The sequence below is a fragment of the Macrosteles quadrilineatus genome, unplaced genomic scaffold (genome assembly GCF_028750875.1).
Source record: "Macrosteles quadrilineatus isolate MER2022 unplaced genomic scaffold, UCM_ALF_1.0 Scaffold_6__1_contigs__length_79288215, whole genome shotgun sequence".
In the NCBI taxonomy this organism is placed as follows: Eukaryota; Metazoa; Arthropoda; class Insecta; order Hemiptera; family Cicadellidae; genus Macrosteles; species Macrosteles quadrilineatus.
In genome coordinates, this window is record NW_026542599.1 from 17725096 (window position 1) to 17746218 (window position 21123).

The following is a 21123-nucleotide window of genomic DNA, read 5'->3' on the forward strand; positions in this document are numbered from 1 at the left end:
GAATCACTGTAAATGACAAACGGCATTGATATGATAGACCAAGCACTGGATCTCAAGTGTTTAATTACTGTTATTTTCAATGATTGTAACTTAAATTTGTGCATTTGTTGTTGTTTTGTGTAGCTATGATTTGTTTATTTATTGTTTATTTTTTCTTTTAAATGTCTCCGATGATAACAAAATATAGAGAAGACATGTAATCGTGATAATGACAGTGGCATGAAATAAGTTTACTGTAGTTAACACCTGACCCTGGACAATCTCAACTATAATTTTATATTTTAGTTCAAGGATTAATCTATATCAGACAGTAGGCTATATATATTCTGTGATTAAAACAATAAATTCCTAATAATATCTACTCAATATAAAAATTTTCATCACATGATTGTAATACTTATCTATTTAGTAATCTCTATCAGTAGAACTACGATGTTCAGCCAACGTTCAGCCATAGTAACTCACTGACTCGAAAGTTTCCTGTAATAACATCACAAGTAAATGATTAGGTGGGATAATAAAAAAGAGTGAGTGAAATACAGTAGTAGTGGAAATTGTCTATCATCAAATAAGAAAAGACAAAAATGGTATGTTGAGATAAACTTAGTTCTTGATTAAAACTTTTAAATCCCCCCTACCCAGTTTATTGTAATTTTTTTTAATAAAATAAGTAAATTTATAAAAAAGTATAAAATCAAAACAAAGAAGATTTTTATTTAATTTTGAATCATTTCTTTAATCTTGAAAATAACATATTTCAACTTTAACATAACTAAAAAATCTAACATTATCCCTAATCAAGTACTATAAATGATTAATGCTGCAGTTTTACTGTATACAGAGGATACACATCCAGTAACAGGACGTGGATTAGGTGTCCAGCAGTTACTGTCATAACCTAACCTAACCAACCAAACTTGCTGATAATGAAAAAAATCAAATGAAGGTTCAATTCTCTTCATAACATAAAATTATAAATGCCAAAAATTCTAACAAAAGATGTACAGTTCAGAAGAAATTACATTTGAAATAAAATCTGTGACAAAAAGTTAAAGTAACCAATGTGTTTCGAACCAGGGACCTCTTGGATATCAGCCAATCACTCTATCCACTACACCACAAACAAAGCTGGCCAATCATCATATCATTGTGGTAATGGCATTTTGGGACCCCACAACCCGGTGATATCAATACTGGACACCTAATCCACATCTGGTTACTAGAGTAGACACATATCCTCTGTGTTTACTGTATGCAGTAGTGATGTGTGATACAGGTCAATGTATCAATATGCAGTATTGATACATATCAGAATGTGGTGTATTGATATGTGTATCATATAATATCCTCATGTATTGATTTTTATCTGTATCAAACAAAATATCATATTGTTTATTTTTATTTTTTTTTATTTATATATCTTAAATATACAAGCTGCATAGACAAATATTATGTTACTTACAAGCTTGTAAAAAGGGTTAGTGTTTGTAATCTTACCTTAGAAAAGCCATTTCCTTCCTGTGTCTTTTTATTTATATCAAACATACATATATAACCTTCAAATTCCAGTAAACACTTAAAATTGGAAATCATTTTGTTATTGTTTTTCTAGTTTTTATGCAGGGATAATTAATTGAACAAAAAAGTACTAATAATGATGGTGGGTACAGGGATGTATTTAAATATCTGCTGCCTCTAGGCAACAAAGTTTGCCGCCGCCCCTCCCGCTCCCACTTTTAAACGCACTCCCCGACCTCACTAATATCACCCCAATGGCCAATACATGCCCTGTCAGCTGGTTTTGTGGTAAAATAATCGGTAATATTGCATGCGGCATCAACAAATTTAATGACTTTTCACCACACTATGATGTTTTTAGCTGTTTTATATGTGTTAATTGGTGGCTGAAAGTTATATTTTGCTGGCCATGCCAGCTGTCATCATCATTTGGGGACCGAGCCGGTTCTTACATCCCTAGGGCCACAAAATCAGCTGATCACTTACTTTTTTAAACATGAATGCATATTAAATACACAATCAGTATCCATAGCATTGCAATAGAATTGTTTTATTGTCACCGCTGCCTAGCAACTATTTATTTTAATTTTTGTTGATTCCTCAAATTATTTCTTCACATAACCTTTAAAGTTCTAGTTGTGTTGACTATCAGTGTGCATCATTATTGTGGTGAATTAAGCTCGTGCTATTAAGGTATAGTGTGGAAAATGGTGTTCATACCATGGACCGAAATGGTTTTGCAGCTCTTGATCGTTTTAGGTTGACTTCGTCTCAAACCTAAAAACTATCTCAAGCCAGCGAAACCTCATTTTCAGCCCTAGGTATGAAATATACTATTTCAACCCCTTTTAACGGATGTTTTTTGTGCCGATTTTTTGCAAAACATTCTGACTTGGATAGGCCTACATAGAAGGCACCATTTTTTTTTATCTAATCAGTATTTTTACAATCCCATTTTACAGCTTTAAACGGCACACAAAATCATCTGTATACAATGGTTCTTATTATGCTTTTCATTGAACACTATTAGTCAGATCCACTTGAGAGACGTGCTATTGGCTTTGATTTGAAATGAAAGAAATATGTATTCTTAAACTATTTTTTTCTTACAAAAAACACATGAATCGCAAAGAAAAATTACGTACTTTTACTGAAAGAATATTAAATAATTTTAAGTTAGTTAAGTTTGGTACAGTGGTAAGTATTTAGTTCACACTTTCCTTCTTGATTTTAACCTAGCAAAAGAATCTTTCAGCTATAGTGCTGCCGCTGCGTAGTGGTGTATGAAGTAAGTCAAAATCTTATATTATTTAGTCGAACAGAAGGGAGTGTTTTCTACGTTTATCACTACATAGTGGCCGGCATGGCAACCTGCTCCCACGGCAAGCATGTCCACCAGACCAATAGGGCAGCACGGACAACTCTACACAGCTGTGTGATAAACTAAATAAATATTTGAAATGGCTATTTTGCTGTTCCCAAGATTATTTGCTAAATTTTTTTTAAGATTAAAACTTTGTTTTTTTATTTTTTTACCCTCAAAGTTTTGCCGTCCCTAAAATTTGCTGCCCTAGGCAGGCGCTTAGTCCGCCTATTTGGAAATATGTCCCTGGGTGGGTATGCTACTTACACATTAAATAGTATAATATGGATAATGAGGGTCCCCACTTCCATTAATGGTGGTCCTAGTTTTGAGGTTATTTGCAAAACATAGTTGAAAATACATGTCCCACATATTGATACAAAATAATGATATTTTGCGGTCCTTGTATTGATATTTGTATCAAATGTATTTTAATGTATTGAATGTATTCAATATCTGTATTCTGATGTTGTATGTAGAAGATATCATGTTATATTAATCAATTACTATTACCAAATTTAAATAGAAATTACTTACGGATGAATCTGGTTAGTCGACAGGATGTTGAGGTCTGTCATAGACTCTGTACACCATCAAAACCTCAGGTAACCTGTACGAGCTGTATCTTCTCTATGCTGCCTAGGTAAGAATTGAAGTGTTCCTCCTTGTCGATGAAAAAGTGTATAGAAATTACACCCAGATCTACAAACATACAAGGTAAAGATAAGTCAAGATAAAATAAACAAAGATAAGTCATTGTTATTTAAGGCTTAATTGTATACAACTTAATGAACTCCTATATAAAGAATGTAGTCATTGACATTGAAATTGTTGCATTTAAAACTTACTACAGTAATCCCATATTATTTAAACAATAATTAAAAGCTAAAACTTCAATTTATTTTTAAAATCCAATTACATTGCAGAATTTACTGGCAAATGAGTAATCCAAATGTAATATTATAAGACAGAAGATATTTCCTGAAACTATAGTCATCTAAGAAAGACTAAGAATTATTTATAGTGTTAGAATCTATATAATTAATACGCTACATGAAATTTTGTCGGTTAAACTCCTCCGCCATTACTTAACCGATTTTATCTGTTGACGTCTCATTGGAAAGAGCATGTTGCGTAGATTTGCAAACTGGCCTTACATTTTTGAAAAAGTCCCTTGGACTCTGCCCAAGTGGCTTTGAAAGTTCCCATGTTATCTTTATAAAGAACATAATTGTTTACATTTTGATCAGCTGTATAATTTAATTGTTGTTCATTTATTTTTCAATTCAATATTTATTATTTGAGTTTGTATAAACATAACCCCCAAGACGGATCGTGTTAGTATGGTTGTATCTTAAATTTGTATATTTATTGTCGTTTTGTGCCGCTACGACGGGTCGTGTTAGCACGATTGTAACTTAAATTTCTGAATTTATCGTTATTTTGTGTAGCTATAATTTGTTTATTTGTTGTTTTTTTTTTCTTTTAAATGCCTCTGACGCGACAACAACGAAACGTAGACAGGAGGCATAATCGTGATAACGACTGCAGCTACAGAACAGTGGCGCGTAATAGGCTTAACTCATCACAGTCAGCACCTGACTACAAATCTCAACTATTAGGTTACAAATGAACCCTAACACTAATCCAAAACGACTTTTCGTTTTCAATTGGGCATCTATCAATGACCTGTGTTGCCTGTACATCAAGGCATTTTGAGAAGAAGAAATCCAGCCGGAATTCTTTAGGTTTATCAATAACGAAGATAATCGTGTTCTGAGTTACATGCCAGTAATCTTTGAGTTGACTCTTTTAAACTCATTGTAAATATGACTGTTATTCGTTTTGAAATAACTCCTGTAATACTTTGCAATTGCTCGAATTCGAGCAACATGTACACTAGTTATCTATAATTCTGTACAATTAAAAGAAGTTGAACTTAAAAAAAGATTAGCAGTTTAACTTATCAAAGGAGTCTGGCTTTAATTAAAGATTTATATGTATAAAAATTTTTAGGTTTATTTAAAAAATATAAACTATACATTATAAAATATCTAGGTCTAAAACTTACCATCTGGTTTGGAGTTTTCTAGTGGACTGATGATGTGATCAGAGGTGAGTAACTCCGGAACGAACTACTCCGAAAGAACTACTCTGACTCTGGAACGACAAGTCCAACTCCAGCTCTTGCATCGGAGTTAGTTCCTCTAGGAACTAAAGATAGTCAAGAGACCGTCATTGGTTAAGATACATTATGTAATAAATTAGAGATTGTTGTAGTAAATAAATATTTGAAATTAAAAAAAAAATCTGTTTAAAATGAATGTAGGCTAAAATATACAGTAATCGACTAATGAGAGGTGAGAGGGGAGCAGCAGAACACCAAGCATCACAAGAATACGACTGGAACGACTCACTCACTGCCCTACTGTTTCGTCATTCCTCACTCCACTAACTATGGTCCTATCATCCTAGCCTAGCTTAATCATTATTTATTTATTCCTTGTTTAATAACGATTACTGGAATGGAACCAGGAACTATCATCCAGAGGTGATGCGAAGAGGAACGATGGACTGGAACTATCTAGTTCTGAACCAAAATGGATGGTGAGTGAGTGGAAGCGCTCCTCACTCCGAAAGTCCAGTGTTCAGCGTTCTTCTAAACGGAGTTGGAACTACTCCGCGGAACTAGTTCCGATAGCTCAATAACTCCGGAGTGAACGACTCCACCAAGTGAACGATAATTCCCATCTCTAAGTGATGCTTCAATTGACCACATGATGCTTCAATTGTAGACAATTGATGACGTTAGGCTTCAACTAACTTGAGTCATATGTTAGTTAGGTCAACTGTTCTGTTTAAGGACAGAGACCCAGTCTGACCAATTACAGTTAACTGTTTTCAAGGTTAAAATAATAGAACTCAAGAACTGTCTCACTAAATTCATCTTCATATAAAGTTCAATCTATTTCCATGAAATGATTATCATGTAATATAGCTTTTTTTAATTGAACTAGCAAGACTTCAATAAATTATTTTTTTTAATTATTCAGTGTATGTAGAGAATTAGATAAGTGTCAGAAATTATATATTTATTTACAATTCTAAGGTCCTAAATGATATGATATTTACCTGAAGGTTTCTTAAGTAATAAGAGAGTACTCTATGAACTTACAGATAGTTTTTGATTATCCTATACTTTAATACAAGCAATGTTTACTTATATGTATGTATACTTGCTTACTTACTTGCTTGTACCAAGATCTTGAAAATGACTCCAATGATTTTCTTTAAATGTTGAATATAGTTTATTCCTGGCCTAAAAACAAGTTTACTATAGTTAAAAACTGCCAACAAAAATCTAATTATGTAAAAAAATGAAACTGAAAGTCATATTTGTTAATATTAGTCTTATGAGTTGCTAAGCTACCATCTTGGCTGAATAAATAACAAGGCAATAGTAAACAAAAAACTTGTAAGTTGTCTATTCACAGTAACTAGCAAATTAAAAATACAGTACAAAAGGAAAAACATCAGTTGTTACTATTGAGTAAAGATTATACTGAAGATTACTCTATACAGTGTAGTTAAGGGTAGCAGTGTAGAGTGTGGGATCTGTTTATGATGATTAGATTATGGTATCTGCAATCCTTAAATGCTATAGGAAGGGAAGGAAACAGGTCTGTGACGTAGGAAGTGATGAAGGAAATAGTAAAGGCGAGCAGTCCATAGTGTGGGAACTATTTATGAGGATTAGATTAAGGTATCTATAATCTAAAAATGTTATGGGAAGGGAGTAAAACAGGTCTATGACAAAGGAAATGACAAAGCAAGTAGTAAGGCTAGCAGTGCAGAGTGTGGGAATTGTCTTTGGCAATTATATTAATGTATCTGCAATCCTAAAATGCTATGGGAAACAGAGAGAACTAGAGGGAAACAGGTCCAAGACGTAGGGGGTGGTGAAGGAAGTAGTAAAGGTGAACAGTATTGAGTGTGGGAATGGATTAATGTATCTGTAATCCTAAAATGCTATAGAATAAGAGGGAAACAGGTCTGTGACTTAGGAAGGGGTGAAGGAAGTAGAAAAGGTGAGCAGTCCAGAGTGTGGGAACTGGAAACAGTTTGTAGTAGTTAGAATAAGTATCTACAATACTGAAATTCTATGAGAAGGGATGGAAACATGTCCACAACACAGGAAATTGTGAAAGAATTAGTAAAGGCTAGCAGTGTGGAGTGTAGGAAATAGATCCATGTATCTGCAATACAAAGACTGTTTTCAGAGTAAACTAATGATTTTTCCCGAGTAAAGCTCAGTCCCCAGGTACTCTTATTGATCTAACCATGCAATATTTATGTCATCACGGGGAGAATAGTACATTTATTTAACCTGCACAATATCTAATTTAGGCTGAATGACATAAGAGATAACGGTAGTCTGACCAGGAACCTTGATAAAAAGTCTATTTTTTTCTAATTTCTTGTTTTGTTCATTTTTAAGTTCTTCAATTGAAACTATTAAGTTTGTTGCTTTGTGTTGTATTCTGGACTTTTAACAGTCTAAAAAAGTTTTATATACTTGGGACTAATTGATGTAAAGAGTTTAAACCTAGTATAACGTCTACAGTTAGACTTTTAATTATGCTAACTACACACTGTATTGACCTGCCATAGTATGTAATGTTTATAGTACAGCCATAATATTATAGAACAGGTATAAACATTAATTAAGCGATACAACATGTTTTACTAATCTTAGGTTTGTTGTAGAAGCGATACAAGAATGATATAACATCTTGAAATCAGCAAAAAATTGTTAAGTAGATATTATAAATCTTTTTTGCTCTATATTAAAGCAGCTATTATAATGTCTCACCCGGTCCATAAAATGTGTATGCTCAGGGTGGTTTTCCATGACCAAACTGCATAAAGGTTCAGGTAGGTGCTGCAAAGATAGTACAGTAGTTGAACTTTACCCCCATTGCTGCACATGCCCTGTGTTTCTTCTTTCCATTTTAAGGCCTCGCAGTACTTAGGCCTACATTATTTGAACGTCATGGTAGCTATCACCACCAAGCTATTTCCTTCATATTCTATTTTCGGATTATATGTCATTATTGATAGATGTTTCACCATCCATTGAATCTTTGGAAAATATATTTCAGGATGAGTTAATTTATAATACCTTTTGTTTATGTTCTTCACCTGGTTTTTCCTTTGTTTGTCTGTGCACTTGCTATGTCGTTTACGCCTTATTGTATTTTGTTAAGATTCTGGAATCGACTAACGATTGGGAGAAACAGGCTTTTTTGTGGCTCTAAAATGTTGAAGTGCCTGCTAGACAGGAATTGTGTCAATTTGAGTCTTTTCATGTTCATCAACATGTTCATCACTAAACTTGGCATATAATTTACACTATTCCGATAAACCTCGAAAACAAATTTGAATAGTTGTGAAGCTACAACCTATTAAAGGCAAACGGCTTCGACATTTAATAGAAGTATTCCCTGGAATTGAGGTAATTATTCCCGTCACTGTCATATAGAATAAGATTAAGAAGTAGTCCCAGTTCCTCAAAAGGGAGAGTGAAGTAAATAAAAACACTTCATCTCCTCTGATCACTAAAAGTATTAACTTACAAATATTAACTGTAAACTTTCGTTTCCCAGACATTATTTTTTGGGAAATAAACCATACAAACAAAAATTGATTTTTATAAAGATTTGAGAAAAAGAAAGTCAATAAGATATGCACTTAAAAATTAAAACTCCTTATTCACACTCTATCAAAAATTATTTATCAAACAAACTTCCTATTTTATTATAGCTAATGATGTTAAAAATTTAGACAATCAATAGTGTTGCATCCTGTTGGTACATTTTATAACCTTTTAATGTTATTGATCATCACAGAATCAAATTTTTTAGTTGAAACAGCTGTTAAGATTCTTTAATTCCATTTAAATATGAGTGCTCATAAGGTTAACATGGGAAACTCCAGAGCCACTGAGGCGGAGCCCTTTTGATGGATCTGCACCAAACATCACACAAACCATCCTTGAATAATGCTTAATAATGCCTGAAAGTTTCATTACAATCTGTCAAGCGGTTTTGGAGTTCATAACGTTCAAACATATATATACAAACTTCCTCTTTTATAAATATATAAAATATAACTTGTTTAGATAAATGTAGGTAAATATGTTTATGACAAACTTCATCAAAATTTGATAAATTTTAATTGAGATATTATAAGATAAAAACTTTTTAACAGAATAATTGAATACATCAGAGGTTGGTAAGGCATGCATTGTTATTAAGAGAGGGGGAAGCAATTCAATTTTAAATGAGTGGGAGAATACTATTTAAAGCCCCTATGTCTTGAGGATAGCAATATTTAACTAGTGGTTGTTATATAGTGAGTTTCTACATATTGAGTGCCTATTGTTATTGTGCCATATTGTTGTGTCTAGTTATCCCTAGTGTCTGTGCCATACATCAATATTGAAGGTACGTTTTATAATAATTTATATTATTAATTTTAATATAGGATTAGGATAGTTTGTGTGAGCTAGTGAGCTTGGTACAAATCTGTCAAAAGGGCTCTATCTTTAAAGTTTTTAAGTGGGCTAATGTTTACAAATAATTATAACTAGCTGTTACCCAGCAATTATTTCGAAAGTTTAAATTCTTAACAACATTTAAATTAAGTTATACAATGTTAAATGTATAAACATAAAAACCTTTATCAAATTATTATTTACAATAATAATATACCCCTGCTATAGCAAATCTACAGACTAAGCGAATTTCCATTTGCCTGATTTGATTTTTAATTCAATCTATTTAAACAACATTAGGTTTAACAAGTACCTAGGTTTACTACCTAAAGGGAGGGTAAAAAGTGTGGTTTTAATAAAACATTAATAGCTTAGTACAAAGTAAATAAATTTACCAAGTTTAATCCATATATATCTATAAATAAACAAAGTACAACAGTTTATTCATTCTTCATATGAATAACATTATAATTTTTAATTTACAATTTTTTCCATAACTAAAAATCATACAGAAAATATACTAAATTATTTATTTTCTTTTTAGCTCTTTAAAATAGTCTAGAGAAAATTTGAGAAAATTTAAGTTTTGAGGGTCAAAAACAAGAAAAACAATTTTTACCTTATAAATAAATCCTTGTTTCCATGGTTAGATTATGCTGGTTCATGGACTTGTTCAAATAAATGTATGTTTACACCAAATTTCATCAAAATTGGATAATTTTTGTTTGAGTTATTGTGCTAATGGACATATATGTATGAATTTAAATGGATGATGTTTTTACACTAGGGTAATCCCTGACTATCATTATTATGGACAGTTATATTTTTTATGTTCATATGATACCACAATAATATTTGTGGGGGACTTTTTTAGGGGATTTTTGGGGGGATATATTTTTGCTAGCTGTCATAATTAATGTATAATTTTTTATAAGCAGCCTGAACAAGTGTTTCTAAGTAGCTCACTATCAACACCAACAACATTATGTGGTTTGTAATTAAGATTGTTTCTAAGAATGGTAAAAATGCACCTTGTCAGACAATCCTTAATATACCAGTGTTGAATTTTACTTGCTACATATGTTTTGGCAGTTCTTTAACTCCACCATTGTTAGGATTTATAGTACAAAAGATCCACTTCTGGAGGTGTCATCAGAATATGTTACAAACATTTAACACAAAAACACGTAATGATTACAGATAAGTCTATCAATTCACATGTGTATATTATAGGACTGGAAGTAAACTGAATCAGATAATAAAGGAAAGACATGGTCTCTGGATTGTTGTCTGTGTTTTTAACAGCTGATATTGGACTATTGTAGTGACTGAGAAGAGTGTTGAAAATATAATGGGATTCATAATTAATTGAGTGTTTCACTTAAAAATTTTGTGCTGTCCTTAATTTTGTGTATTTATATATTTTAAACTCCTCAAAGTATTTAATATATTTTCTTTCATTTTGAGACCATCATTTATATCCAGCATATAAATTGGTTATTATTGTCAATAATTTTGAATGGAAAACTTAATTATAAATCCCATTATATTTTCAATACACTCCTCTGTCACTACAATTAGTCCAATATCAACTTTTGATAACACAGATGACAATTCAGAGACCATGTCTTTCCTTTATTATCTGATTTAGTTTACTTCCTACTGCAATATACACGAGTGAATTGATAAGCCTATCTGTTATCATGTAAGGTACCAAATTTTAAGGGGGATAAAAACGTACTGCGAATAAATGAACACCAGAACTTACCCAATTTTTATCCACAATAGCCTACTCCTAGGCCTATGTGTTGGCCATAGCTTGGGCTATGGGCCAAAGAATGTAGGCCTATTTTTAATCACAGTGAAGTACAAACACACGTTCACCATACATATTTATCCATATTAGCACTCCACTTTACCAAATGAAGTTGAACCGACTGACTTTAAGAGTATTTAACGCTGACGACGACATAACCCCCAAACTGGTGTTTTGTTGACAGATGACAGACGAAACTAGACCAGCTTAACAAGTGAATTCAATCAGCTGTTATCTAGTAGTACTAAAGTTCGCCGCTTGAGCGCGTAAGCCTCGAGCAGGCAGGAACGAAGGATTTTACTAAAAGACAGGATTATTCGTTCATATGCCGTCTTCAAAATAAGACAGGATTATTCGTTCAAATGCCGTCTTCGAAATAACTTCGTCGTTACATCTACGCTTGCATGATAATCGACACGACTGTATAACTTTGTTACGAAAGTTAGCTAGCATACTTAATTAGGACCTTTTCATGTTTTATGTTATTTTAATTTAATGCATTTTAATCTATTATACCTTTTTGCTTTCTTTACATCCTGATTCGAATTTTCAGGAATTTTCGAATTTTCTGTGCCAAGAAAAGTACTAACAAACAAATTGGTGATTTAAAGGAGAAACTAAATAACTTTAAAGAAGAAGAGGATATAGAGACATCACTAAGTCTAGCAGCAGAAGCAGGGAATATATTGTTAGCTGAAAATTACATTCTAAAACAAACTATTCATGACTTAAGGAATTCAAAAAGCCAGCGTGAATGGGAGCTTGAAGACAAGATAAATAAACTACAACAAGAAATTTTGAGCTTAACTGAACAGAATAATATTAAGAAAATTGAAGTGACAAAGCTCATAAGCTCTATTGAAAGCAAGACGCAGAAAGACAACAGTTTTAAAGACAACCTAATACTTCAACTAGAAAAAGATAAATTGGAAGGATTGTCTAAGATTGACCTATTAACTAAGGACAAATTGGCTCTTGAGAATGATGTCAAGATGCTTAAAAGAAAACTAAATGATCTAGAATCGACCATAGAAGACTATAACGGAACTTACAGTAGAGTAAATGCAGGTGACAGAACCGACATAACAGCTTTGTGGTATATGTTGGGAGATGAAGAGATAAAATCATGGTTTGACAGTCAACCTCACCCAGGGAATGTTTTTCTTCTACCGCCGTCCGTTAGTCAACTTATGAAGGTGGAAGATGACTCAATTACAATTCACCAAGTTTGCAGCAATCTTAACCTACACAATTATGACTACATCATATCAGTGGTAAACAATGATGGGAAACAACACAGTGGAGGTAGTCACTGGTCACTTCTGGTGTACTGCAGTTCTACAGCCAATTTTTACCACTATGATTCTGTAACTGGAGTCAACCATAATCATGCTATCCAACTCGCCTCCAAGCTTTCCCAGGGCCTCAAACTGCTCGACAATTGTCATGTTATAGAAGCGAAGTGTCTACAACAGAAGGGAGGTGTCGAGTGTGGTGTTTTTGTTATACATAACACTGAGATTGTGTGCAATATGGTTGAAAATAAGTTGTTTAAATTTAATCACAGAATGTTTAATGAAGATTTTTCCGTTAATTCATACTACAACACTATAAAAGCTTTGTTGAGGCAACAAAAGCAACACTCTACTGAGAATAACTTACCAACGAGTACTAATGATGCACATAGAACATTAAATAGCAATTTTTGTACATCCAAAAATGTCAATCAGTGGAGGGAAGTATCAAGGAAAAACAAAGTAAATACAAATGCAAAACAAACCAACACTACTGCCACGCAGGATAAACCTTTTACAACATCAAATATGTTTGATTTGCTAAGCAGTGAAGAATGTAGTTCTATGCCGGTTTCCAAACAAACAGGAGAGGATAAGATGAGTTCTACACCATCTTCATGTGTGAGACATGCTAAGGATGCAAAAGACAAAAAAACTGACAAAAGCACCAAAGTAAGTAAAACTAAGCAACAGAAGAATTCTTCATTAAAACATGTTGTACAGAATATTCAGAATGCCGAAGAAGTAAGGGTTTGTATATATGCTGACAGTCATGGGAAGAACCTACATCAAATTCTTATAAATAGTTTACCATCAAACAACAACGTACATGTTACCACATCCCCAGGGGCGCCGCTTGGATATGTGTTAAAAAATACTGAAAAGTATGTTAAAGATTTGAAGAATGAAGATGTGCTTATCATTATCGCAGGCTCAAATAGTGTAGAACAAATGCTTAATGAAAATGTCGACCCAGCTGAAAGGATGCCAAGTGTTTTTCAAGAATATACGGCTTTAAATGACCACACCAACATTGCAATAGTTCCTCTGTTCCCCAGGTTTGACCTTCCGCCTCAACATATAATAAACAAGTCAGTTCGAAGAGTAAATTTCAATCTGAATACCAAAGAAGTCAACTTAGTAAACTGCAAAAGGTTTAAAAGGTTCCACTTTACCCAGCACGGTCAACACCTTAATAAACAAGGCAAACAAGTTCTCTGTGAAGAAATTTATAAAACAATTAAAAAAATTCAGGAGACCCATCCTAGTCATGCTTAACAGTCCCCAAAAGAAATTAAGGTTATTGAGGCAAATATGAAACAAGTTTTTGATGATTTTAGCCACTGTGAAGAAATAGGTTTTTCCCACTGTATATCAGGAGATCTAGATTGTAGCTGAAGCATGACTGCAGGAGTGGCAATGAAATTTAAGGAAAGATTTGGAAAGCCATCCTACAAAGACTATTGTAGTAAATGTCTGACATTTCAAAAGCCAAACAAAGGACCCTCGGTGTACAGTCTAGTTACTAAGCCTTTTTATAATTGTAAACCTACAAAGGAAGAATACAATGCTGCATTTGAAGAACTTGCAGAGGATTTTAGCAAGAGATCACTAAAAAGACTGATATGTTCCCCCATGGGCTGTGTGAGAGACAAAATATCCCTAGATCTCTTTGCTTTAAATATAGTTAAATTTCAGAAGAAAACTAAAGCTTTTGTCACAATAGTTGCCTACTATCAACAATCACGAAGAACTCTTTTTAATGGACTTTCTTACAGTAGTTTTCTACAGGATTTGAGAGCTGCAATAGCTAAAGAATATGAAAAGCAAACAAGTATGACTTTGACAACTTCATCAAGCATGCAAAATATAAATACTTCAGCCTCACCTCCACCAGCCAAAGCCATGCTAAGCACAGCCACCTCAACCCCCATGTCATCCTCAACTACATTAACCACTACCACTACTCCACCAGCTGCAAGTTTGTTGGTAGAGATGCTTAATAGTGACACAACACTACAAGAGCTGCATAGAGAGAACCAGTCCAATGGTGTGACCATCACAGACACAGCGCAAAAAGAGATGTTTCAGCCTCAACCAACAACCGCATCCACCAAGAGTATGAGTGTGAGTGCCGTGTCCTCAACACGTAGCAGACCTCAACCCCAGCCGATAACTCCCAACAACCCTACCATCAGCACCAGCAGCCCACCAACAGTTCCAGGTCATCTTTTATTTAGTGAAGTGATCAAGATACCGGAAGGTGTTTTAAAAAAGCAGAGCAGTGAAAGTTTAAATAATAATGTAATAGAAAGTAGCAATAGTGATAAGGACAATTATGTAATAAATCCACTTGATTCTTCTTTAAACTTACTGGACAAGACACCACAAATAAAAAGATAGGACTAATTAAAAATTCAAAATTCAAAATTTTCCACCAAAACATACAACATTTAGAATCAAGAATTGAGTAACTAGAAATAACCATAGATGAATTAAATCCAGATGTAATAATACTAACTGAGCATGATTTGAAACCAGATGAAATCACTAGGGTTAACATAAAAAATTATCAAATTAATGTATCGTTTTCAAGAAAAAATTCCTCTAAATGAAAATTTGGTTAAGGATAAGTATTTTGAATGTTGTATGATTGAGGTGAGAGTTAATGATTTCATATTTTTATTGGTTGGTTTGTATAGAACTCCAGGGTCTGTATACGAAAATATTTTTCTTGAAAAATTAGATAGTTTGTTAGGCCTTATTTTTGATAAATATGAAAGAGTAATTGTGGCTGGAGACATTAATATTAACGTTCTTAAGTTTTCCAAGGACTATCAGATATTCAATAATATTTTAAATGAATATAATATGCATTATTTGATATTTGATAGACTTTCCTACTAGAATAACATTAGAGGGTGAAAGTGGTATTGATAATATATTTACTACAATTCCTAAAAACAATCTTTTAGTATCAGGCCTGATCACTGAGCTCTCTGATCATGACACTCAATTTTTGGAAATTCGGGACATCTCTTCTAAACAAAAGTTTAACAAACCTACTATTAAATCTAGTAGAAAATTCCTTCCTGAAAATATAAACAAATTCAAAAATTATCTTGCACAGGAAACATGGACTGATTTATATTTAGCGACTGTAGAGGAAAAATATGATGTATTTTTTAATATCCTTATGTTTTATTTTGATAGTTGCTTTCCTAAGTTAAAGTCTCATGCCTGTTCAAAATCAAAAAATTGGATAACTCCGGAACTTAAGTTAGCTAAAGATGAAATAATACTATTAAGCTGAGAAATTAGGGTAAATAAGGATAAGTTTTTAATAAAAAAGCTAAAAGACCTGAAAAAAAGCTACGCAGCCCAATTGAAAGCAATATAAGAAAAACCAGTAATGTCTCAAAAACTACTTGGAAGATTATTAATAGGGAACTAAACAGAAACCGAGTACGTGAAAATGAAATCCAATTAAAAATTGGCAACTTTGAATACACTGAACCCGATGATATATGTGAAATATTTAATGATCATTTTGTAAGTTTGGTGGATAGGATTGGGGACTTGTCTTCGGGAGCTCTTGGTGCAATCTCAAATCCTGCAAATTCAGTAAAATTTTATTTAAAGCCAGTTGATGAAGCTGAAGTAGACAAGATTCTTTATTCTTTTGAAAACAAGTTTACCTGTGGTTTTGATGAAATTCCTATGCCTGTTTTAAAAAGTACTAAAGATGTTTTAGCTAAACCATTGGCTCATTTAATCAACTCTTCTTTCATTTCAGGAATATTTCCAAGTAAATTAAAAATATGTTTTTAAAATGACTAAAATAAAACTTACGGTAATAAAGTTGGCATAATCATTATCCTTCCTGGTGGTAGGCGATGGTGGCTTAGTGGTCCCTGGAAAAGCTGGGTCGTTGGCAGCCCAAGGAGGCAGAAGATGGAGTGTCCCTTCGGGTGATCCTCTCTGAGGATAGTAGTTGTTAAAGCCTCACATTTGGAACCTTTTAAACAAGTTCCAGATCTAACTAGCAATAATTTATAACTTAGACATCATTTGAATGTAATATTAGGCCTACCCAGTTTTTCAAGCAATAAATTAAAAAAAAAATTTCCACACCACTCATACAATGAACAAAAATATTGAAAAACAATTTTATTAAAATTATTTTTCTTTTAAATAGGTTTTCCATTTTTTTAAACAGTTTTTAAATGTTATAATAAGAAAATGATTGAAATAAATTAATTCAGTTGAATAAAGCTTTAAAGACATAACAATAAATAAACTCTTGAAACTTACAAATTTTAACAACGCATTCTGGCAAACATTTTCATGAAAAATTTAAGTTGACATAAAAATATATGAATTATCTGGTCCAGAAGGATAAAATACATTAATTAAACATAAAACAAATACATAAATATTACAATAAATTCTTCAAAAATCAAAAAACTCATTACTACTAAAATTCTTTGGCTGGAGGTACAATATCAGGTAAAATTAATAATAACTCGGGTTATTAGCAACCAAATTTGTTGAAATTGCTTTTAAAAGCTGTGGTATAAGTGCCCACATCTTTTAAAAGACAAAACCATGCCTAAAAAAAAACCTGAATCCAAGTAGGGAGTTGACTACCTAAAATCACTCAGTTTTCAAAAATGCGCTACATAACTAAAAACATTTAAATAACTCAACTATAATAAACTAAATTTTGAGAAACTGGCAGGGGACATGTAAAAACACTAATACTAAATAATTATGACCAAGTTTGGCCCTCAGAAGGTGCCATTACTTAACTATAAAAGAATTAGGCTGAGTAACATGGCCTACAACAATAAATAGGTAATAAAAAACACAATTATTAAATAGGTCAGAGGGACAAAATTTACATTAAACAAGTTGTAGGCCTCAATAACAACACAAAAATGAGCAAAAACTAGGCCTTAGGCTTAATAATAAGTTAACAGGGACCAAAAACAAATGGACCATAGCCCACACAAAAGTGAGTTTCAAAAGGCAGTTTTTTGGGTAATATCTGGCCTAACCAGAAAAATTTGTGGTGTGACTACACAAAAGCTTTGCCAAAGATCCAACTAAACTCTAAACAAATCCAGCCTCAGAAATGGGTCTAGTGCCTTGAAAAAAATTGGTGAAAAAAAGTAATACCAATGCACAGAAGGTACTTAATACTTGTTTTTTTGTCAGCCAAAGTCTATTCAAAGCCTGCACAACATGTAGCTGAAGGCCAAAACTACAACAGAAAAACTTTAACCTAAACAAACAAATAATCAAACAACTTAAAACTTACTCATTTTATATTCTTGGCATACAAAACTACATGTTGACTTTTGAAAATAAAAGAATACAAAATTGATGTTAAGATTTAAACTAGGATAGATGTTTAGAGAGAAATCATCCAACTAAAATTTTTAACTTAAACTTACCTCAGATTCCAAAGCATAGTTATACTCATCTTGACATATCTCGAGCTCATTCAAAGTTTCCATTTTCAGCAGTTGAGTCGTTGTCTGGAGGAAAAAAATGTCTCACTCATGTGTAAATAAATTACTATCTATATTAATTTATTTAAGTTTTAAATGTTTTTTTTCAAGTTTTAATCTTAAATGACAAAATAAATTATAGTAGGGCCTATGTAATAAAATTAAAAAAAAACTGATGTGCATTTAAAAAATATTAACCCTGACAACATTTTTACTATATGCTCTAACAATACACTTCTCTGTGAAGTGAGGTTAAGTTATGACATACAGCTATACTTGGTATGGTGGTATTGTAAATCTGGGTTTAAAGTAATACCTACCTAAAGTTTGAATAGAGAGTCTAAGTCATAGATTTTGCTGAAACCTTCTACATTAGTTTTAATGAGGGAAATTACTCTGTCAATATTTGGATCTTCTTTTGGTTCCTTACTGGGACCACCTCCTAAAACAACTAGAAAAATATATATTACTTAAAATATAACAGGCTAATATAAATAAATATTATCTTTCTACTTCTATTTCCATTAACTTGATACCCAACAAGAATACATTGGAAGGGTAAACTTCATTATTAGTCTTCTACTGTTGCAATGAATGTTTAAAATTGACTCAGTAACAATCATCAATGGCTAGATGTATTACCGGTACATACTTATTATATTTATAGGCTATAGACAACTGTACCTTGACCTAACTATTCAATTTTGGTAGATATACTTAACAGTATACTGCTGTATCTGTTGTCAATAACAACTGAATGAAAATATTGATCAATATATTGTTCGGTTAGTTAGGTTAGGTTAACCTAGTTAACCACATGATATATCGGGGTACAGTTTTTTAACTGGGCTATGCTAATATCGATTGAAACTATTGAATCGAAAATATTGATTAATAATAGATATTTATAAATAGCCTAGGCCTATATCTATTTATAATTTATAGGTCTACAAATATTTTAAAATAGCCACTTTGTTCAGAATTTTATGAGGATTCCAAAAATATAATAAAGGAGGTAGGTTTGTAAATAAATAAGTTATGGGCAAAAAACAGATTTCGGTACATAGTGTTTAGCTAAGAATATATAGCCTAACCATAGCTAGGAATCTGGCTGATAATTTACATCAATATCACTACCTACTTCTTCAGGATCATCAACCATCCCTTCAAAATCACTTAAATCTTTTTATAATGCACCACGTATATCACTATTTTTGATTTTTAACACTAAAACAATGATAAATGTAATAAAACACATCAGTCATCGGTGTAAGGTTAACTAAGCGTTTACAAATACACACGACAGCTGTCTGTTACAATATTTTTGGAACTAAAATGAAAAGCGTCTAGAAAAAGACATCATGAGAAAGCTTAGAATCTGCCGAAAACAATAATACCAATCTCGATCCAGTTCAATATGATTCCGCCAGTCCCAGAGCCTTCACCGTAAACTATGTTTGTGTGTCGCAAAAGCAACGCATAACACCACAGTGGGTTGTTGTGCGTCGATTATGCGACGCTTAACACTCGGAGGGTTAAACTATCATAACCTAACCTAACCAACCAAACTTACAAATGGTAAAAAAATTACATGAAGGTTTACTAATCAAATCAATTGCCTAGTTTTGATTACTGTACCTTGTTATAACAATCGAATAAAAATAGATTGATAATCTCGATCCAGTTCAATATGATTCCGCCAGTCCCAGAGCCTTCACCGTAAACTATGTTTGTGTGTCGCAAAAGCAACGCATAACACCACAGTGGGTTGTTGTGCGTCGATTATGCGACGCTTAACACTCAGAGGGTTAAACTATCATAACCTAACCTAACCAACCAAACTTACTAATGGTAAAAAAATTACATGAAGGTTTACTAATCAAATCAATTGCCTAGTTTCGATTAATATAACATCTAGCCTAGTTAAGAAACTGTACCTTGTTGAAACAATCGAATAAAAATAGATTGATATTTTCAGTAGGTTGTTTTGACAATAAATATGGAAGTTTACCCATGTTTAACCTAACCAGTTGTACCAACATTTTATACATGAGATAGGCTTAAGCATAACTTACCTCCTGTAGCATAGGCCTATCTAGGATGGTATAGTTTGGACATAGATAAAACTTGTGTTGGTTAGTCTATGGTTTGGATATGTTTTTAAAAGTTTACAGCTGTTGTTAAAGTACTAGGGGTTGTGTATAAGTTATATGTACACAAAATATGAGTAAAAATCAGTACTCAGTAAGATAGCTCAAGTATTTCCTGAAAAAAGAAAACATAGCCTACATGTGGAAAATTGGAACTTTCAGGAAATCGTAAATAAAGTTAGGCCTATTAATAACATGCCAAAGACATTGAAAAACTTACCTTTAGAACATTCTAACAGTGGCGTCCCCATATAATTGATAATTGATTGATAGTGTTGCCAACCAATCTCCTACTATATTGGCCTACTATAAAAAACAAAATTGACAAAAATGGTACAATCGTGAAGACAGCTATCGCCAGCTGTCGACCCTACATTATTTCCCCTCCCACAACGACTTCCCTTCTTCTCCTTCTCAACCAATCAGATACCGCCTAGCTTAGAGTAGTACAGTCGATGCAAAAAAAAAAAGACCTCGCAAATGAAATTTACCTACTACCATAGCTACTATGGATAATTTACAGGTTTCCAAATCAAAAATAATTCACTATACTTGTTTGTTATGTAGTATACTTAAATAATATATATATAAAGACAAAGTATACATTTAGTGGAAAACTGTATAGTTATTTACTTTTATTGCAATACACTATACATATATATTACCTAAATAATGTATAGAATCATTTCTATATAAAGCTACTGTTTAAAATATAAAAGTAACCATAAAAACTCAGCATAAATAAATGTTTATTTCAATGTTTAAATATACCCTATATTATTATATATTATTGAAATTAGTTGAGGTAGGTCTATATGTTAGCTTAAATTGTAAATATGTTATAAGAAAACTATCATTTTCCATACCGCGTACGCTGAAAAAACCAGATAACTTTAGACGGAATATAAA

At 32.5% G+C, this 21123-nt stretch overlaps 1 protein-coding gene across 2 annotated transcripts; it reads right to left on the reverse strand.

Annotated features, from left to right (window-relative positions):
• Positions 1 to 80: 80 nt before the first annotated feature.
• On the reverse strand, positions 81 to 20560 carry LOC128997323 (uncharacterized). 2 transcript variants are annotated; one of them, XM_054422957.1, is made up of 7 exons: positions 20435 to 20560; positions 16401 to 16566; positions 7755 to 7823; positions 6130 to 6200; positions 4953 to 5088; positions 3419 to 3583; positions 81 to 480 (listed from the first exon to the last, which is right to left on the reverse strand). In XM_054422957.1, exons 1-5 carry the CDS (start codon positions 20463 to 20465, stop codon positions 4991 to 4993), a joined length of 435 nt encoding a protein of 144 aa, XP_054278932.1. In that variant the 5' UTR covers positions 20466 to 20560; the 3' UTR covers positions 81 to 480; positions 3419 to 3583; positions 4953 to 4990. The 2 variants fall into 2 exon arrangements, 1 of the variants encoding a protein (XP_054278932.1); XR_008491119.1 differs by lacking the exons at positions 81 to 480; positions 3419 to 3583; positions 7755 to 7823 and adding exons at positions 18008 to 18091; positions 18385 to 18515 and having other exon boundaries at positions 4962 to 5095.
• Between the last annotated feature and the right edge of the window lie 563 nt (positions 20561 to 21123).

What these genes read in the sequence shown, in the direction of transcription:
- LOC128997323 (XM_054422957.1), bottom strand. Translation starts at nt 20,465, where the DNA reads ATGGGGACGCCACTGTTAGAATGTTCTAAAG. An exon ending in ATTATGCCAACTTTATTACC is followed by an intron (nt 7,824 to 16,400) that starts GTAAGTTTTATT and finishes CTATCTTTGCAG; the next exon opens with CACCTACCTGAACCTTTATG. An exon ending in CAAGATCTTGGTACAAGCAA is followed by an intron (nt 5,089 to 6,129) that starts GTAAGTAAGCAA and finishes TTTAGTTCCTAG; the next exon opens with AGGAACTAACTCCGATGCAA.